This window comes from Hakea prostrata, chromosome 9 (assembly GCF_041222555.1).
Source record: "Hakea prostrata isolate BN-2017 chromosome 9, UWA_Hpros_2, whole genome shotgun sequence".
In the NCBI taxonomy this organism is placed as follows: Eukaryota; Viridiplantae; Streptophyta; class Magnoliopsida; order Proteales; family Proteaceae; genus Hakea; species Hakea prostrata.
In genome coordinates this window covers 51,440,599-51,459,602 of record NC_142608.1, presented here as the reverse complement: position 1 = coordinate 51,459,602, position 19,004 = coordinate 51,440,599, and the positions used below count along the sequence as shown (strand labels likewise).

The window sequence follows — 19,004 nt, the reverse complement described above, 5'->3', positions numbered from 1 at the left end:
AGCTACAATAAAGTTGTTTAAGGTGGCACCGCCACATTCAACGGAGGCCTATAGATCCCCCTGACAGAGAAGTCATGTAATCCAAGTTGAAGGAATTAGAAGAGCTGGGGGCAGACCTAAGATAATCTTTAAGAAGTGGTGAGAAAGGTTATGCATAACTTAGGCCTTGTATCTAGCATGACCTCAAACAAAGCTAACTGGAAGGCAAGAATCCATGTAGCCAACCCCATGTAGTTGGAACAAGGCTTGTTGTTATGTATCCTATTCCAAGTAGAATGACTAGAGACAAATGAAAGTCTATTTTTTTATTTTTTTAAAATGATGACAGCCTCTTGATACCAAACTAATTTCTCCTGCATGGCTGAGTAAGCTATTTAAAGTGTGGCTTACATTTATTTCATGTTCTACTGTTCCATTTGCTGCATCAAAGGATTTATTTCCTCTTGCATGTGTATCCCTAATGATTTCAGTTATGGATGCTATGGAATCAAATAAAAATTTTATGTCAGCTGTCAATTCAGTCCCCCCCCACACCAATGTAGGAAAGTCAATACCGTCAACGGTATTTGGATTCAATGCTGAATGCAGAGGTTCGACAGATATTTAGGACCCGATTAAGATTATTTCATATATTAGAAAATTTCTTGATCATTGTGTATTCCTGGAGGTTTGTATTTGGTCTCTGCTCCCCCACGCCCCCCCTGCCCCACCAAATAAAAAAGAATAAAAAAAGAAGAAGAAAAACTCTTCTTTTTTTTGTCTCCCCTGATTTTGGTAATGAAACAAACTACATGCGACCACCCAAAGGGTTAACCAACTTTTAGGATTGTGGAATAGCAGATATACCCAACTCGCAGGTTCTTGTTCTCTTTTATGTCATTGTTCTGAATTATTTATTTCTTTCTTTTTCTTCTTTTTGGGATCTTACTGTTCTTTATCTTTCAGAGTATTACCGTAGGTTGAAACCCCAGTGATGAACATGATTGCGGGTGGAGCAGCAGCTCGGCCATTTGTTACCCATCACAATGATCTGAACATGAAGCTGTACATGCGCATTGCCCCTGAGCTGTATATAAAACAGATGGTTGTTGGTGGATTAGATCGTGTATATGAGATAGGAAAACAATTTAGAAATGAGGGGATAGATTTGACCCATAATCCTGAATTCACTACATGTGAGTTTTATACGGCTTATGCAGATTACAATGATTTGATGGACCTAACTGAGAAAATGTTGAAGTGGAAAGTGAGGCATAAGTGTAAATACATTAGTGATTTAAAACTATTTGGTTTGTTTTGTCTGTCAACTTTTCTTTTTCGGCTTTTCATTTCAGTTCAACTGAATGGAGATAGGGATGGTCAAGGAGCTGACAGGGGGCTATAAAATTCGATACCATGCAAATGGGTTGGACTATGATCCAATAGAAATTGACTTTACTTACTCCACGTTTCAGGTATTTGGGCTGATTTCTTGGGAAGTCAGTTTAGTGAACCTTTAATTTTATGCAGTTCATATTTGGAACAAAAATTTGAGGTAGGAATAAATTATCTAGTTTTTGAACCAGTTCAGAAGGATTAACATGATAATAGAATTGGAGAAGATGGCCAACCTCAGCATACCAAAAGACCTTTCCAGTGAGGAAACCAACAAATATTTGCTGGATACATGCACAGAGTTTGATGTCAAATGCGCCCCACCTCAGACTACTACTCGTTTGTGTTCCATAAAATTGTAAGAACCTAGCTTCACCATAAGTACTAACAAGATCTACCCAAGGGGTGATTTTTCATTTAAAAAGAACCACCAAAGGGATAATGCAGCCATCTTCTGCTATGATTGAATTCCCATCATAATGATTTTCAACCTACCTTGGATAAGGAGATTTTTTATTCTTTTGATTTCAGCCATCATTGAACCCACTGTTCCAAAATGAACCAAGGAATTCTGACAGGATAGTTCCCTTGTTGGTTCTTTATAGAATACCAAGCCCTAGGTTGCCTGCACAACTACCATCATCAACCAAGTGTTGCCACTTTCTTTGTCTACTGAATATGCAGAACCAAGTTTTCACCATAAAGATGTGATCCAAAATTTAGTTAATCTGCCATGAAAGACATCTGGCTAATCTGCATTTCAGTAAGCTTCATTTCTGAGCCACATTTTGTGAATTGCTCTACGAAAGAAATGTTGCAGACTATTCCTTCTATTTTGGTTCACAACCAATTCTTTGATGATTCTGGTTGGGTGCCCATTATTGTAAAACATGTGCGATGTTCTTTCAATTCCGTTACTGGTACTTCAGTTAATGAATGACAATGTTTCTTATCGATTGGCAGCTTGTAGGCCATTTCTTGGAGGAGTCATTTGTTAATCCTACTTTCATCACTGACCACCCAGAGATTATGAGCCCATTGGCAAAGTGGAACAGATCTGAACCAGGCTTAACTGAACGTTTTGAGTTGTTCGGTAACAAGCATGAAGTATACAGATTGCCACTGAAGGGAACTTGCCACTTGAAATCAGCAAGATGGAATCAGTTTAAGAGATAGATTTGTCAGCAAACAATCTGTCTGGGAACATCTTCCCTCAATTGTCAAACTGTTTGCTGTTTCCCTAGTCAATTTGTCCTATAATTATTTTGAAGGTCAGCTTCCTGAATCTTTAGGTAATCTCAAAACATTGTGGTACTTGATGTTTCAAACAATAGCTTATCTGGTAGGATTCCGAAAAGCCTCTGTAGATGTCCTAGTCTCACACTATTGAATCTCTCATATAATGACTTTGATGGCTCAATACCTACTACTGGTGGAGTCTTCAACAAGGTCACAAATCTTTCTTTCTTAGGCAGCAAACATCTTTGTGGATCAGCTCCAGGCTTTCGCATTTTCCGTACAAAGAAAAATTACTAGTCCATTCGCGTAAGAAGCTGATCATGATTTGTATCATCATATCTGCTTCTGCATTCCTAGCCATAGTAGGTTGTGTGATTGGATTGAGGCGGATCACAAGAATGCTGTACTATAGTAAACAACAACCTTTCAGGGACTCCACCCCAGAACTGAGATCTAAATTCCCTAGAATGACTTATAGAGAACTGTCAGAGGCTACTAAAGGGTTTGATGAGGAGAGGCAATTAGGATCAGGTAGCTATGGACATGTCTATAAAGGAGTTCTTGGCGATGGGACTCTTGTAGCAGTCAAAGTGCTAAAGTTGCAAACAGGAGATTCTACAGAGAGCTTCAACAGAGAATGCCAAGTCCTGAAGAGGATTCGTCACAAGAACCCGATGAGGATCATAACTGCTTGCAATTTACCAAATTTTAAGGCTTTTGTTCTTCCTTATATGGCAAATGGGACCCTGGAGAGCCATCTTTATCCACCAAATTCAGTTGGAGGAACAGGTTTGTGTTCAGGCTCTTCAGATTTGAGTTTGATACAGAGGGTAAATATTTGTAGTGATATTGCTGAAGGAATTGCTTATTTGTACCACCACTTACCAATTAAAGTTATACACTGTGATCTGAAGCCAAGTAATGTTTTCCTTAATGATGAAATGACTACTTTGGTTTCTGATTTTGGTATTGCAAGATTGATGATGAATATTGGAGGAGGAAATAATGGAGGTGTAGAGAACATGGGAAATTCTACAACAAATATGTTTTTTTTTTTTTGGATGAATAAATAATTAGATAAAGACAACAACGCAAAATACAAGGGGAAGAGAGGGGGGGGGGGGGTAGGGCCACAGCCTAAGGAGAGGGAGGCCTAAAAGGGGAGGTGAGACTCTAAGAACTAACAATCAGCCTATTCCTAGGAGAGTCAATCACCGGGGAATGGGGAAGAGATAGCAGCTTAGATGAGACCTCAAAACAAATAGCCTTCCAAATCGAGTCAAGGGATCTAGATTTGGAGGTGAAACACCTAATATTTCGCTCTGAGGGATACTTACCTGGATAGCAAGAGAGTTTGAACTCAGATGCTCAGAGGGATTCAACGACCAAGGAGGCAAAGACCCTTCATTTTGGCGATGAGGCACAGCAATTGCAGCGATGTTAGATGGCAGCGAAGAATCCAGCGGCAAAGAGGGCTTTTGTGATGGTAGTAGCAGATCAGAGGGGCTTTCAGAGGCAGACAACACTGGAGAAGACGAAATAGAAGCTTCACTAGGAATCTGCACTAAAAGACACTACAAGAAAAGGGATGAACAGTGGCACTTTGAGTAAAGATATAGCGGTGTTTTAAGGAAATGCCGTAGTATGTGAACATATAATGGCGTTTTTATAAAAATGCTGTTGTATGGTTACATATAGTGGCGTTTGATTGAAACACCGTTGTATATTGCTTTGTCACGGCGTTTTTTTGTAAACGCCGTCCTATGGTGTCAGTTAGTAAGGCATTGTATAGGACTTTGTAACGCATTTTATAGGATTTTGTAGGTGTTTTTTGAAAACACCGTCGTAACACTTTGTAACGGCGTTTTTTAGAAACGCCGTCATATAATACTTTGTAATGGAGTTTTTTAGAAACTCCGTCGTATGAGAGTTTGTAACAGCATTTTTTGGAAACGCCGTCGTACAATACTTTTAACGGCGTTTTTTACAAATGCCGTTGTATGTCTCTTTCATTTCCTTTCTTGGCATTTCCTATTGCATAGGACTTTGTAACGGCGTTTGTAATTGTATATCCTTTTCACTTCCGTCCCTGGCATTTCGCATTGCATAGGACTTCGTAACGTCGTTTTATGGAAACCCCGTCCTATGACACTTGTAACGGCGTTTTTTACAAATGCCGTTGTATGTCCCTTTCACTTCCTTCCCTGGCATTTCACATTTCACTGCGTTTGTTTCTCTTTTAGCGCCGTTTCCCTAATTCCTCCTGCCTAAGCCCGTGCCTACATTTCACTTTGGGGAAGATAGACTGAGTCGAAAAACGAAAAGGCTGCTCTTGCCCAACCTCTAGCTCTCTCGCCCTCTCTCTCAATCCCTCACAATCCCTCTATCTTGCGCTCTCTCTCGCAATCCCTCTGGTTTAAAAGAGATGTGTGAGTTAGCATACCAGCTTGCAATCTCTCTCGAGGTTGAAATCAGTGATTGGATCACTGAACTTGTTCAGAGGTTTCATTTGGTCAATCAGAAGATAGTTTTAATTTGCTTGACTCTTTTGTTCGCTGAATCAGAAGATAGTTTGCTTTCATTTGGTCATCTCTCTTCTGCTTATGGTTTTCTTTGGTGTTGTTGCTAAGTTTTCGTTTATCTGATTACAAAGAGATCGGGGTGGAAGCCTGACCAAGTATACGGAGGAGAGAAGATCTACTAGTTCGTAAAGGTATGGAATTCATTTTCTCTTTTCATCTAATTTACTCTCTGTTCGAAGTAAGGAAATGGCAGAATTACCAGAAATCTGTGATTGCAATCTTCTGTTTATACATATAGCTGGAGTTATGTTCTGTTTTGTGTTAGTTTTAATTCCCTAAATGTAAGCCAAGGGCAGTATGCCTATTAGTGTGTATTAGGACCCTTCATGCTTATACATATAGCTGGAGTTATGTTCTGTTTTGTGTTAGTTTTAATTCCCTAAATGTTACCTTGTGAATCCTAGGTTGTTAAGAGTTAAAAGTTCCTACTACTGGAGTTTTGCTTGTAATTTGGCTTTCGAAGCCCTTATTTAAAAGACTTGAAATATTAGAATTATTGCTGTTTGCCAGAGCTGCTGCTGTTGGTGCCTTCTTCTCTATTATGGGACTGGTGTGGTGTGTAATGTCCAGACTTGGTTAATAATATTTCTTAGTTTGTGTTAGGACCCTTCATGCTTCATGCATGTAGCTGGAGTTATGTTCTGTTTTGAGTTGGTTTTAATTCCCTGAATGTTAGCTTCTCAGTCCTAGGCAAGAGTTAAAAATTTGTATTACTGGACTCTTGTAAGTTGTAATTGGCTCTCAGGGGCCCTATTCAACCCCTATCATGGTCGGGTAAAGGACAGAAGAATAGTAGAATTATTGCCGTTTGCCAGAGCTGCTGCTTTTACTGTTGATGCTGCCTTCATTGTGGGACTGGTTTTGTGTAATATCCAGACTGACTTGGTGAACAAATATCCAAGTAACACTCCTTGGTGAGTCATATCCAAGCTGCTGAAGTTGGGTCAGGGTTGAGTAACTTGACCACGTAGACAGTCCTCACTCCATCCTTCTCTCTTACCTCTTCCTTTTCCCCTTCTCATTTACTGTTTACAGCTACCCATTTGAACCTTAGTTTATTAATTAGCCTTGTTGGCCATTAGATTTTTCCCCAAACCCAGCAACCAATCCCCCACACAGCAGACCAATACGAACCCCATACTAGTCCTAGTCTTTTGTAAAGTCCTAAACTCTAAGCTCCAACTGCCTAACACCTGCAAGTATGGTGTTGTCCCATTCTGTCCATCAAAATTTAATAAGCTTTTAAGGGAATCACCCTCCCTACTGTACCTACCATTGATCCAAAACCTTGCCCCTGAAGGCCCTTAGAACCCCCATTTACAAGTTCTATGTCATTCCTAATTCTAAAAGTTAGATTCTATTTTAGTTATTCATGCACGTGGCTGGATTATAGAGTTTAGTAGTTTCCATTACTCTTGGTTTCTAATTTCAGATTAGGAAGTTTCTATCTTTTATTGCTAAGAACATTGGCTAAATAACTCAGTGTAGGTTAGTTCCTATTTTAATATTTTAGAGCTCCCATTTTTGTTGAGAAAACCATTAATCTGTGAATATGTAACTTGCCATTCATAGCCTAGAATAATAATGAAGTTTTTTAAAAAGTTTTTAGAGCTGAACCAAATATGGAGCAGTATTTCTTCTCCTTGTTGACTACAAACTGACACTTCCTGATTGAACTTCTACAATCTGGTCTGGTAAAACTGTTTGGTTTCTCGGAATATGAAAACTAATCTAACTGTTTGATTACTTGAACTAAATGAATTCCAGTCTTCTCTCAGTACAACCATGTGTTTAGTAGTTCTGTTTCTTCAATTCTGTTCTGTCAAATGATATCCAGAAACAAGTGAAGAAATTTGAAGAGGATTACAACCCCTTCAAGTTTGTATGACTATTACACTTCAGCTAGAAAAATTATGCATGGCTTAGGCTTGAGGGATAACATTTAGAATAGCCATTTTTGCTTAGACTCTGGAAATTTGAGTATTTTTAATATCTTTTGGCATATATTATATATTAGGTGTGAATTTTATCCCTTCCTAATTTTTCAATCCGAATGATCATAATTGCTTATGCATTTGTGGCATATGAAACTTGGTGATTTGTTTTTATACTGCCAATCTTGTTGTAGTATGGAAACAGTCATTGATTCAACATTGGACAGCTATCTAATAAAATGTATGCATAAACGCATGGCTTGCTGTTTATTTCACTATATCTCATTTTGCATATCTTCTGTTTGTTACATCCGTCTTTGGAAATTCAGTTGAAATTTGCATTCATGATTTGGTTCGGGGGTTTAGAGTATTCAATCTCCACCTACCCATTCACCCATTGGCATCCACATTCATACAAGGAGAAAAAGCATGAAAACTGTACAAATAATGAAGAGGAATAATCAGAACTTTTGTTCTGAATTCAAACGATCAGTTCTCTCTCTGTACATTCCCTTCAATGACCACCAAAGATGTTAACAGTGCTTCTGTAATCATAACCCCACGACCCCTGTAATCATAACCCCACGACCCCTGTATAGATCCCCTCTTCCCTCTCAGACTTGAAAAGGAATCAACAGCTGCTACACTACATTCCAACTAAACTATTGCCAATTACTATATATATGTCATGAAGCTAGCTAGCTAGTTAGCTCCGAAAGACAAGACAACATCATTAATCCTTGGATGAAAGTTATATATGTATATAAATGGTAGCAGTATAACATGAGATATCTACAGTTCCAAACATAATTAAGCCATCCATATATTCTGTATATCCATCCGTATCAACATGGAGACCCAGCAGGAAGTTCCATCTTCCTCGATCTGGGTTCCCTAGATTGATATAAATTGAATATCCCATCCCAGATTCCCAGGTGCCCGTTGCTGGCCCTAAAAGCTATATATCTAGTTCCTTAATTTCCATCTCACCTCTCCCACCCAGAGAATCCTCCTTATCAGCTCTCATTAAATAGCTGTTATGAGTTAATCGACAGAGTTTAGAATAAACAAGATTAGGAACTGATCCCGACAAATATTAAGGTAAGAATAAGATAATGATTCGTTTACTTTATCAAGTAAGTTATTAAATGATTTAAATCATTAAGTTATTAAATCATTAATTCTGGGCAGAAGAGATGCTGGATATGTGTTTTCAGGAAGAACTGGGTATCTTGAGGGACTCCTAGGCTGCAACTTGAGACTGGGGGAGGAAGGTTTAATGGTGTATATATAGAGTGAAGAGGAGGTGCTTGGATATAAATTGGGCCACTAAGAAATTATGTTGTGCTTCATGCTTTTTGCTAGTTAAAAATCTAAAGCTGGGATATCCTCCTAACCCACTTAACCGAGTCATATTCTTGTATACTAATCTCATCCCTTATATAAAGCTAAGAAGATCGATGAAGCTATTATTAACTTTGAAAAGTTATGCAAAGTTTGAGCCTGCCCAGTCACTTCTTGGTTTTGACATGTTTACCCAGATAACCTACCATTCATCTTCAATTCCATTGGAAAAGAGTACCTATCTTGCAAAAACATAAAAAAGAGAGCTAGGTTTCAGTCGTCATCATCAAATCTCAATTCAAAACCAACTTTTTCCAACTAAGAGTCAGCATCAGGTTCCTGTTTTATACTTAAAAAAGACATCAAGCAGAAGGATCATGAACCAGGCAAGCAGTTGGGTCCCTGCCTTAACAGCTAAGAAAAGCCTTTCTAGTGAAACGCAACTGCGTTAGTACTAAGAAAGATTTTTTCTAAACAGATATCATGCCTTCGAAACCAAAAAAATTTCCTGTAAGCAACCAAACATTCAAAGCTCCAGCTGCACTACTTAAACATATATTTTCCTGTTAGCAGCAGTGACTCAAAGAGAAGTAAAAGAGTTGTCACCTCATTTTAGTCCTAAATGAGAAGCCATTTGTGTAAGGAAAATGTTTTACCAATCAACAGTAGTAAGGTAACAAGGTCCTGAAAGGCCGAAGATATCCTTCTCAGAGGTCATATCTATGTAGTTCTGCTATTTCTCTTCCTGATTTCTCCACAGAATTTGCAATTTACAACCAAAGACCTACAAAAACAAATATGAGTCTTTAGCTGTTCCATTTATCTCTGATGAGTCTTTTTTCTTGTTTTCCTTTCCCCTTCCAGTATTTTCACAACCTTAAACCCGTGAATTTACTGTTTTACATTTCTCCTAGTACTAGGATTAGTGTATATGTGCTGATATAGCCATCGGATTAGATTATAATTTTCAGCAGACATTCTCTTATTGATATGTTGAACTTGTTCCCAACTTCGCTCATTCAGATCATTTATCTAGTTTCCCTGTTGGAATGAAATGTATACTAAAACACAACTAAGTGTTTCATTCGTATGATTGGTTTGAGCAAGGCTGTAAAATTGGTTTTCCATGTATGTTTCATATATTCCCTTCATGGTTTTGTTCTAGCTAGTTTCATTTCTTAGTGTGAGGATCTATAATTCTTAACATGTATTATATTTTGTGTTGGATATTGATGGTCTTATAACTGATTATTGTTTGGATACATAGACTCTTGTTAAATGATGACTTATTGATTATTCCTTGTATTGAGATTGTGTTTATATTTTCTATTTTTTTGAAATGTTCATGATTATTAATGTTGTTCCAATGTATGTTAATTTAAGTGAGGATGGATGAGAATTATGAAGATTCTGATTATAAAAATGCTTTGGACCACGACACCAAAGCGACGATGACCATGGTATGGTTGCATCCTCTTCAGGTACAATATTTGATTTTTACTTTTCAATTTCAAGCATACTTAAAATGATTGTTGTAACTTGTATTGGGATAGACACTAATGTTGTCACATTTTTCAAATGTAGGGCATAAAAGAGGGCGAGGGCGTACCACAGGAAAAAAAAATCAATGAAAGTGTCGAGAAGAAAGATGTGGGTCTAGATGAAGACAAAGTTATGGTTGGGAAAAATAACAGTGAGGCGTCCACGTACTTAGGGACAAGGTTTAAAGTATCCCACGATACGATACGGTACTTGCCGATACGTATCCATATTTGACCCAACCGATACGATACATCTCGATACGTCTCTCCATTGAATTACACTAAAATACATTAGCCAAAGTGATACAATACTCAATACAGGACGATACGTCTTTTAAAATCACCTGACCGACACGATACTCGATACCGATACTTTAAACCTTGCTTAAAGATACTTGCTAGGGATCCAATCAGGTTACCATTGAACTATCCAGATTGGAGAAAGGTTCCATTACATCACAAATTAGATGCGTGGGGCCAGACTTAAGGTACAATGACATCCTTTGTTATCTTATTTATGTTATTAATTCATGGGGTTTGACATCTACTAATGTATCTTCTTTATTAAGATAAATTTAATGTGTCAGATGAAGGTCGACACATTTTTTTGAAGTTAGGCCATGCATGGTGGGATTTTAAGGTAAAATTATTGAGAGACAAACGAAAATTACGCGAACATTTATGATGCTCCTCGTCCTACTAGTCCCACAGAGGTTTCAGCAAATCAATGGGAGTACCTCAAAGTTAGGTGGACATCTGAAGAGTGGAAGGTATACAATTTTTTAAGTAGTCCTGTGATTTTAATCTTTTTTTATCATAATAGAATTCTATTTTTCCTTTACCCATTTACTTATAAAATATATGACAATCATGAGTTTGATATATGGTAGGAAATATCTGCAAAGAATAAAAGCAGAAGAGAGAAACAAAATGTATCTCATACAACTGGTCGGAAGAGTTTTGCACAACTTGCACATGAGATGGTAAGTTTCTTATTCACATCTTGTGAAAATTCAATAATATCATCAATAGATGTGAATTCATTTTCCTTTTGTCATGTTTGGTTGTTTAGAGGGCTGACAGTGAGGATGTTACTAGACCATTGAGGTCCTTTCTAGAGTTGGACTGCGGAATCCACAGAAATTTGAAGGTTATTTGCATCTTCATAAACTTCTTCCTCTTGTCTCTTCTTTGTACCTTAAGTCTTTCAATTTATTCCTCTTGTCTAAATCGAGCTTGTATGTTGATGCCATCGTTGAGAAGAATGGGCATAAAGAGAGAAGACAAGTTAGTAACTAATAAATAGTATTTGATTTGGTTTGGTATAAGTTTTGCAGAAGCTGTGGGGAATCCAACATTCCCTGGGTCTTGCCATTCATTAAAATCCAGAATACATTTGCCATTCACCATTAGAGACATTAGTAACAAGAGAATGAATGAACAAATAAAAATAAGGACAAATGAAAAGCTTAATAAAATTGATATGACTGAATACATGAGTATTCCCTTGAGATGGAAGAACATCCTATTTGGTAAGTAGTTTGGTTCCATCTTGTATATGAATAGTAAGAACTAATTAATGATTCTTTTTTTTTTTTTGGTAGTAGGCTGGGAAGCATAGAGAAATGAGAAGGGAATTGGTGTCTTGTTCAATCCTAATGCTTTCTTTGACTTGCATTGTGACCTTATATGGGCTGAATTCTTGGCAATATAGGACCCCAACCTGATAGAAAATTCCCATGCACTGTCTGCCTGAGCCCTCTTCTTTTTGTTACCTGCTTTGCATCTGTTCTTTTCAGTTAGTTTTGTCTGACAACATCCAAAGTCCAAACAATAAGAAATGTGGTAATTATTTTATGATCTGAATTTTTGAGTATTTGATCTTTTAGTCATTTTGCCTACTGAGGCCTTACAATGCCATGTGATGCTTCTTTATGATCTTTAAGATGCTAAGAAGTTGTTATTGTTGTGAGGCTCTTGCCTGCCCCGTGTTTTGTTGAATAATATTTGCATCTTTGTCTTATGATTCTATGATGATCCAGAGTAATTTTCTCTTGTTATTCAGTCTAGACTTTATGGTGTGATTAGTTGGTTGACTGGTGTTGATTTCAGAGTCATATTCTCCTTCCTATCTTCTCAACTTCTGGTTTTAATTTTCAGTTTTCAGGTCAGTTCTTTTATACATTTTCTGTTTTGGTTTATGTTTTAACATTACATTTTTCGGTAAGCAATTGTTTTCTGTTAGTTTGCTGATCAATCATTTTTGTATTCATACCATTGACTCTGCTCAGTGCAGAGTTGAATCCTATTATGGCTGAGTTATCTTGCTCCAACTTGGATTCTTAAGTATTTATTGATTTACACAGAAGAAGTGCTGAAACTTGAGTAAACTATTCCTCTATTCTGGAACACTCTTTGCCCAGCCTAAACTATGTAATTTGATAAGAACAGAGCATGGTCAGAGCTATTTTATATCCTTAAATCCTCAAATTTGGTAAGGGTTCCCTGAACTTGTCTGAAATATATGCCTGGTCTCTCTTAGTTTGCTGAGAAGCTTGTCACAGGAGGTTTTATATTGTCAAGAAATAAAAACATGACTCTATCAAACCAGGTTTGACCAGACCAAGTAACTGAGTTTCTAAAAAACTACTTGAGTAAATAAATTTGGTTTTTCCAACTATAATTGATGCTAGTATCTTCTTGTTAATGTAATGTTTTTCTAATTGAAAATTAGTTTCTGCTTTTGGATGTGGTGAACGTCTACATTGTGAAGCAGAGAATCACATTTGGTGTTTTCCCTGTTCTAGCACTGCTTCCTTCAATTACTTGTTGCACTTCCATAGAGAATTTCATTCTCATTATAGTGCTATATGGGTGTTTCCTTCATTTTTCTTTTGGCTTATGAGATGGTTCATTTGAAAATGAGTATTTACAGACACCTTCATCAATACTGTAAAGTAGATATCAATGGTAAGATTAAAGACACTTCAGCATATGTATTTTCTCTTAATGAAATCCCCAAGTGAAGGATATTGGTGTGCATTGTTTACTTAGGTATCAGTTGTTTAAAGACAAGTTTATGGTGCTTAGGTTTCCAACATGCTTTGTTTAATTATTTGATTTCAGTTGTATGGTTAAAGACAAGTCTACGTACTTAGGCTTCAAATCCTATCAAGACTTTATTGCTTTAGAATGCAATCAAATGTTGTTGCCAATGCAGAACTCTCTTCATATGCTTGCGTAACTTAGTTCAGCTGGTTCTTGGTGCAAGACATTCACTTTGTTTTTGTCAATCTAAGAGGACACCTTTATTTTTCTTTCTATTTGTTTTGTTTATTTATTTGATTTTCATGTTGATTAACCTTGTATTAGACTAAATTGTTTCATCTTAATAGTTTTCTTTCATTTGTAAAGGATTGAATAGAGGGCTTGGTACTCTAGCAGCAGGCTTGCTGGCCTTTCTGGTTGAAATTGTGTTGGAAGAATAACAATAGTTAAAGAGTATTGTGTTAAATATAATATGCACCTTATTTCCATTATTTATGTGGGATGGTTACTTTCCTTCTCGCATCAGTTATTGTATAGTTTTCATGATCAAAAGTCCTTTTGGGGTTATCTCCTGGTTATGGGTTTGAGCATGGGAACAGCCTGCAGGGGTAATGCTGCATTACATTAGGACCTTACCAGACACCACGATGGTGGAAGTGTCATGCATTGGGTATGCCTATTTTAAATTATTTAGAGCTCTGGTCCTATTTAAGAGATAATGAGTTAATGTGGGGTTATTCAACAGGATCTGACGGACCTTCTCAATGAGAATGAAAAGTACGATATGAGATTTCTAATATCTTAAAGAGACTGGAAGATAACAGGAATGAAGAGTTAGCTCGAACTATGGCTTTAACAGCACTAGTTAAGGTTATGCAGGAGTTGGAGTCCTCACACTCCCAGAAAATCCCGTTGGAATTGCAGGTTGCAGGAGAAAGACAAGAAGCTGCAGGGAGACAGACTCAGGAGAATAAGAACATAGAATTTACTAGGATGGTTTCAGATATTATGCAGAATTTGCTGAAAGAACATGAGGATGAAATCTGCAAGTTAACTTTAGAATATAAACAACTGAAGATCTGAACCAGGAATCACTTAGTAATATTCAGGATGTGGACAAAATGATCAAACATGTGGAAGAATTGTACCTGAGTGACATAGCTATCAAAGATGAGATAAATGAGTGTCTGAGAAGGGAACCTGAGTGAGAGAACAGAAAAGTAAGATTTATAAACCAAATAATCTGTGAATTTGAAACAAGGTTGGAAAAAGTGGAAGCTAGTCATAAAAAGCCCCAGGAAAAGCATAAGTCAGAATTAGAGAAGGTTGTTGCCATGGTAGAGAGTCAGGGTCAAACCGTCAAACAGTTAATGGGAATTCAAAAAGAGAATCCAGGACACACAGAGAAAGAAAATAAGGTGCTCAGCTTGGAGGAAGAGAAAAAAGGAGTGCTGAGGTAGTTCTGCATTTGGATTGGCCTGCAACTTTGGTGAAATTTATTTTCTAGAGGAATTGTTTATTAGTAGAAGAGTAAAAAGCCCCAAGGACTACTTGTGGTTCTTCATGGATCTAGTCCAATCAGTATGTCATTGATTGACACTCAGGTGCAAACTCTTGTTATCCTAACTACAAGTTAATGAGTTAATGATTAACAAGCAGTTTAGTTTGTTGAAACTCTCAGATTATAATCCATCTAAATGTTCTGGCTATGGTTCTTCATTCTTTGTTGCATTTCCCAGTGAAAGCTTATAAGTGTTATCGACTCTCAATTTCTCACTTTAGTTCTTTGGGATGTCAAGATCACATTTGTTGTGTGTATTGGATATGAAGGAGCTTCCTGAATCTGGATTGGCTGAAATGACAATCATGAGATTTTTCAAATTTTAAATACTCAACTCCTCCACTGAATTTAAGAGATATTTCTTTTATCAGGTGCAGTTACGGTAAAACATTTTGTCGAAATTTGGCGAGTTTTGGTTTAAATACTATTGAAATAGAAAATTCACCAAAACTGAATTTGGCTTTTTGGAAACCAAAAAAAAAAATTAATTTAAAAAACTTATCCCGACATTTTGTAAACGCCAGCATATGTCACATATGGTGGTGTTTATTATAAACGCTGGAAAAAGTCTACAAACGCCACAATAAGTGACTTTTAATGGTGTTTTTAGAAAATGCCGGCAAAAATGCATACAGTGGCATTTCATAAACGCCGCAATAAATTCCTTTTACCGGCGTTTCTCGGAAATGCCGGCAATATAATGGCATTTCCTTTTCATTTGCAATGGTTAATAAATGTCACAAATAGAACCCCATAATGGCACTTCCTAAACACTAGTAAATGTGCTGTCGTAAGTGACCATCACTGGCGTTTGCATTCAGTGCAGTCATAACAATACGGTAGTGCTTTTGCCGGTGTTTTTTGTGGCGTTTTTGAAGCGCTGGGAAAGGTTTACAACAGCATTTTTAGACTTATGGCGGTGTTTTGGAAACGCCCCATAGCTCCATTTTCTTATAGTGAGAGGCAACACAGACTTTTTTTTATTGGGTTTTGACGTCGACGGCAGCAACAACACAAAAGAAATAGGAGTAATCATCTGCTTTACTGGCGGCATCGACGAGATCAAAAGCTTTTTCTAATGTCTTCTATTTCCCTGGTAAGGTTTTCGCTACCGGAGGCGGCACAAGAGAGCTATCAACAACATTGATTGAGCAAAGATCCAGTCTATCGATGATGAGATGCGAGGCACTGGGAACAGGGGAATCCATAAAGTCTTTATCCATTGGCTTCGGCGCAGACTGAGATGGCACATGAATGAACACTTTTGATGACGGTGACGATAGCGGCAAAATAGGGGAAGGAGTTGCATAAACTTGATAGGTTGCAAAGCAGTTCGAGTCTTCATGTCCAAAAAAGGAGTAGGTATTGCATCAATTGGGTATCCAGTCGTTAACAAGAAGTTGATCATAGTGGAGACCAAGGTCATCTTCAATGGAAAAATACAGGGGGGTAAGGGCTTGTCAGCAGAGATTTCCACACAAATGCGAGCATAAGAGAGGCGTTGTAGGTTTAGGGTTTTTGGGTCAGCACGGAGAGGGCGACCAAGAGCAGAGCCAATGTGGCTAAGACAGTCAAGGTTTCATAATTCCAAGGGGAGCACAGGGAGGTTGATCTACAGGGGAATGGAGATGAAGTCGACTATGTGAAAGGGCTTAGAAGGTTCCTAAGACTTGGTAAATACAAGAGACTTACCGACTAACCAAGGTTATCCATCAAGGGCTTTTGCTTGGCAAGAGGCGGAGGGGAGTTTGAACAGGAAAAGGCCAAAATCAATGGAATAAACTTCAAGAGAGCCTTGAGCATTCCATTTCTTGGAGAGAGAGGTCTTGACAATGTTGAGAGGGGGACAAGGACCAAGAAATTGGCCGATCACAGACAACTTCCAATGGAGAATGCCTGATTTGGTTGCAGCAGAGGGGCAATGGACGAGGGCGTAAGGAGCGGAGGTGGAGTGAGGGATGTAGGATAGGGTACATTCGGCAGTGGATGGAGAAGGATGGGAAAATAGGGCGTTAAAGGTAGTGGTGGAGGTTGAGGGATAGGGGAGTTGTAGTGGTTGTCGAAGGTAAGGGTTTCATGGACGGAGGTGCTGGGGGAGGGTGGTGGGTGAGCAAGGGGGAAAAGTCAAGAGCCATGGATTTGCTCTCGGTAATGTTGATGTTGCATGCGAGGTATTGTTTTCCAATTAAAGCTTGGATTTCATGGTGCTTGGTTTGACTCCTGTTAGTAATGGATTTGCTCTCGGTAATGCTTAGTGCATTTATTTTTCCCCTACTAGTTACGTTGTTAGGATTTATGTTTTTATCTTGGTTCCTATATTTGTTTATTGAATCCTTGACACATAAGGAGACCCCAATCCCTACAAAGTTTGCCATACCCATTCTTGTTTCTAATATATTCCATAAAAGTAGTACTCCCAAAAGGAATGCATCTGCATACCATACAAAACTAGGAGGCAATCTTACCTGACATGATAGAGTGCTTCAATGATCTGTACTATAGCATCTCAGGAAGGATCACTCCAAGGCTCTTAAGGTAATATTCCTTGGAAATTATGTCTGGACTTGCTGGTCTGCTTGTTTTTGTGCCAACATTTTGTTTGCCTGGTTCTGAAGGTTCTTCGAGTGTGGTCAGATTGGTTCATCATTTTAGATGCATATGTGAATGGCCTACAGTCTACTTCTCTTCAGCCTGGGAACTCTGGTGTGTTACTTTTTCTTTCAGTATGCAGGGACACACCAAAAATTGAATGTAATAAATGCTCAGAAGATGAGAAAACATAGCTGATGGGGGTAAGCGCATCCAAGATATACTGTGTTAGCAATGGGGAAAGGAGATGTCATGAAGGAGTTTGTTAGGCCTTCCACAAACAGCTTATGAACAAGACAATGATAGAGTGCTTCAATGATCTGTACTATAGCATCTCAGGAAGGATCACTCCAAGGCTCTTAAGGTATATTCCTTGGAAATTATGTCTGAACTTGCTGGTCTGCTTGTTTTTGTGCCAACATTTTCTTTGCCTGGTTCTGAAGGTTCTTCGAGTGTGGTCAAATTGGTTCATCATTTTAAGGTTCTTCGAGTGTGGTCAAATTGGTTCATCATTTTAGATGCATATGTGAATGGCCTACGGTCTACTTCTCTTCATCCTGGGAACTCTGGTGTGTTACTTTTTCTTTCAGTATGCAGGGACACACCAGAAATTGAATGTAATAAATGCTCAGAAGATGAGAAAACACAGCTGATGGGGGTAAGCGCATCCAAGATATACTGTGTTAGCAATGGGGAAAGGAGCTGTCATGAAGGAGTTTGTTAGGCCTTCCACAAAAGGGCTTATGAACAAGACAATGATATCAAATATGGGTCGAGCAACTGAAATCCAAATAGCTACTCCAAGGATGACAATGCCAAGAGTATAACTATTGTTGGTCATAAAGAAACAATTGTGGATTATAACCAGTTAACTGGGATCAATGGGATCTCTTTTTACTTTTTGATTCAATTCATTGTTTGATTAGATAATAGAAAACACATGTATTCCATTTTAATGAGAAAGAGATGTACAAGTAAAAGATTTTCCTTTCGAATTTTTATATTGTGATTCTTCTTTTACTTGAATGCCTCTAATGTTCTTTGAATTCACAAATATGTAACCAAACTCCAATAAGTAAAACACCAATGCATATCTAATGGTGTATCTATATCTATGTTAATCGTTCATAGAGAGAGAGCACTTTACATTGATAGCCAGTTGAATTAGATGTGTAAAAAAATTAGTTAATTAATTATCTGTATATAAATCACAAAAAAACTCCCTTAATAATTATATAATTACATGAAACATCGTTCATTTTCTAATATCCTATGCATAAGATCCTTGGCACATAATTAATTGCTTTTAATATTATTACAACAATTACAATGACAAACCTTGTTCCAAGTAAACAGGGTTGATTACATGCATCCTTGTCTTCTAATAACCTCTATTTTAAGCCATGCTAGATAGAAGGCCTAAGCTATACGTGTCTTTTTTTACCACTTCTCTTAAGCTATTTTAAGTCTGTCCCTAATTCTTCTAATTTTATATTGAATTGTTTTTTCCTACAAAACCATGCATTTACAGGCCTTCGATGAATGTAACTGTGTCACTTCAAACGATTTTCTTGTAGCTTATTATTTATTCCTGTACTTGCTTCTAACACTATTATGGACCGAAAAAATAAAATAGGAAAATTCACAAGGTTAAAAAATTTTACCGATTGTTCTTTAGTTTTAAAAAAATATATATATGTAACATCGTGTTTAACTTTACAAAGCTGGCAACCCAAGTTTCCAAGGAGTTCATTGTATCCAAAAAACCTACAAAGAGGAGGAGCCAAGCAAG

The 19,004-nt window shown here is 37.6% G+C and overlaps 1 protein-coding gene across 7 annotated transcripts in view; it reads left to right on the top strand.

Moving 5' to 3' along the window:
• Nucleotides 1-19,004, top strand: part of LOC149005472 (uncharacterized) — a 55,611-nt gene extending 36,607 nt beyond the window's left edge. Inside the window, exons 4-10 of one of the 7 annotated variants that reach the window (XR_016175455.1) lie at nucleotides 5,267-5,326; nucleotides 9,857-9,954; nucleotides 10,058-10,502; nucleotides 10,602-10,784; nucleotides 10,905-10,997; nucleotides 11,087-11,164; nucleotides 17,348-19,004. Coding sequence is in view for 3 of the 7 variants with exons in the window: in XM_089167686.1 (XP_089023812.1) it covers nucleotides 5,267-5,324 (58 nt within the window). In the remaining 4 variants the exon portion in view is untranslated. Of the gene's footprint in view, nucleotides 1-945; nucleotides 3,711-5,243; nucleotides 9,779-9,856; nucleotides 9,955-10,057; nucleotides 10,785-10,904; nucleotides 10,998-11,086; nucleotides 11,165-17,347 lie in introns of those variants that run through there. The other 6 variants (XR_016175454.1, XR_016175456.1, XR_016175453.1 and 3 more) reach the window with 6 other exon arrangements.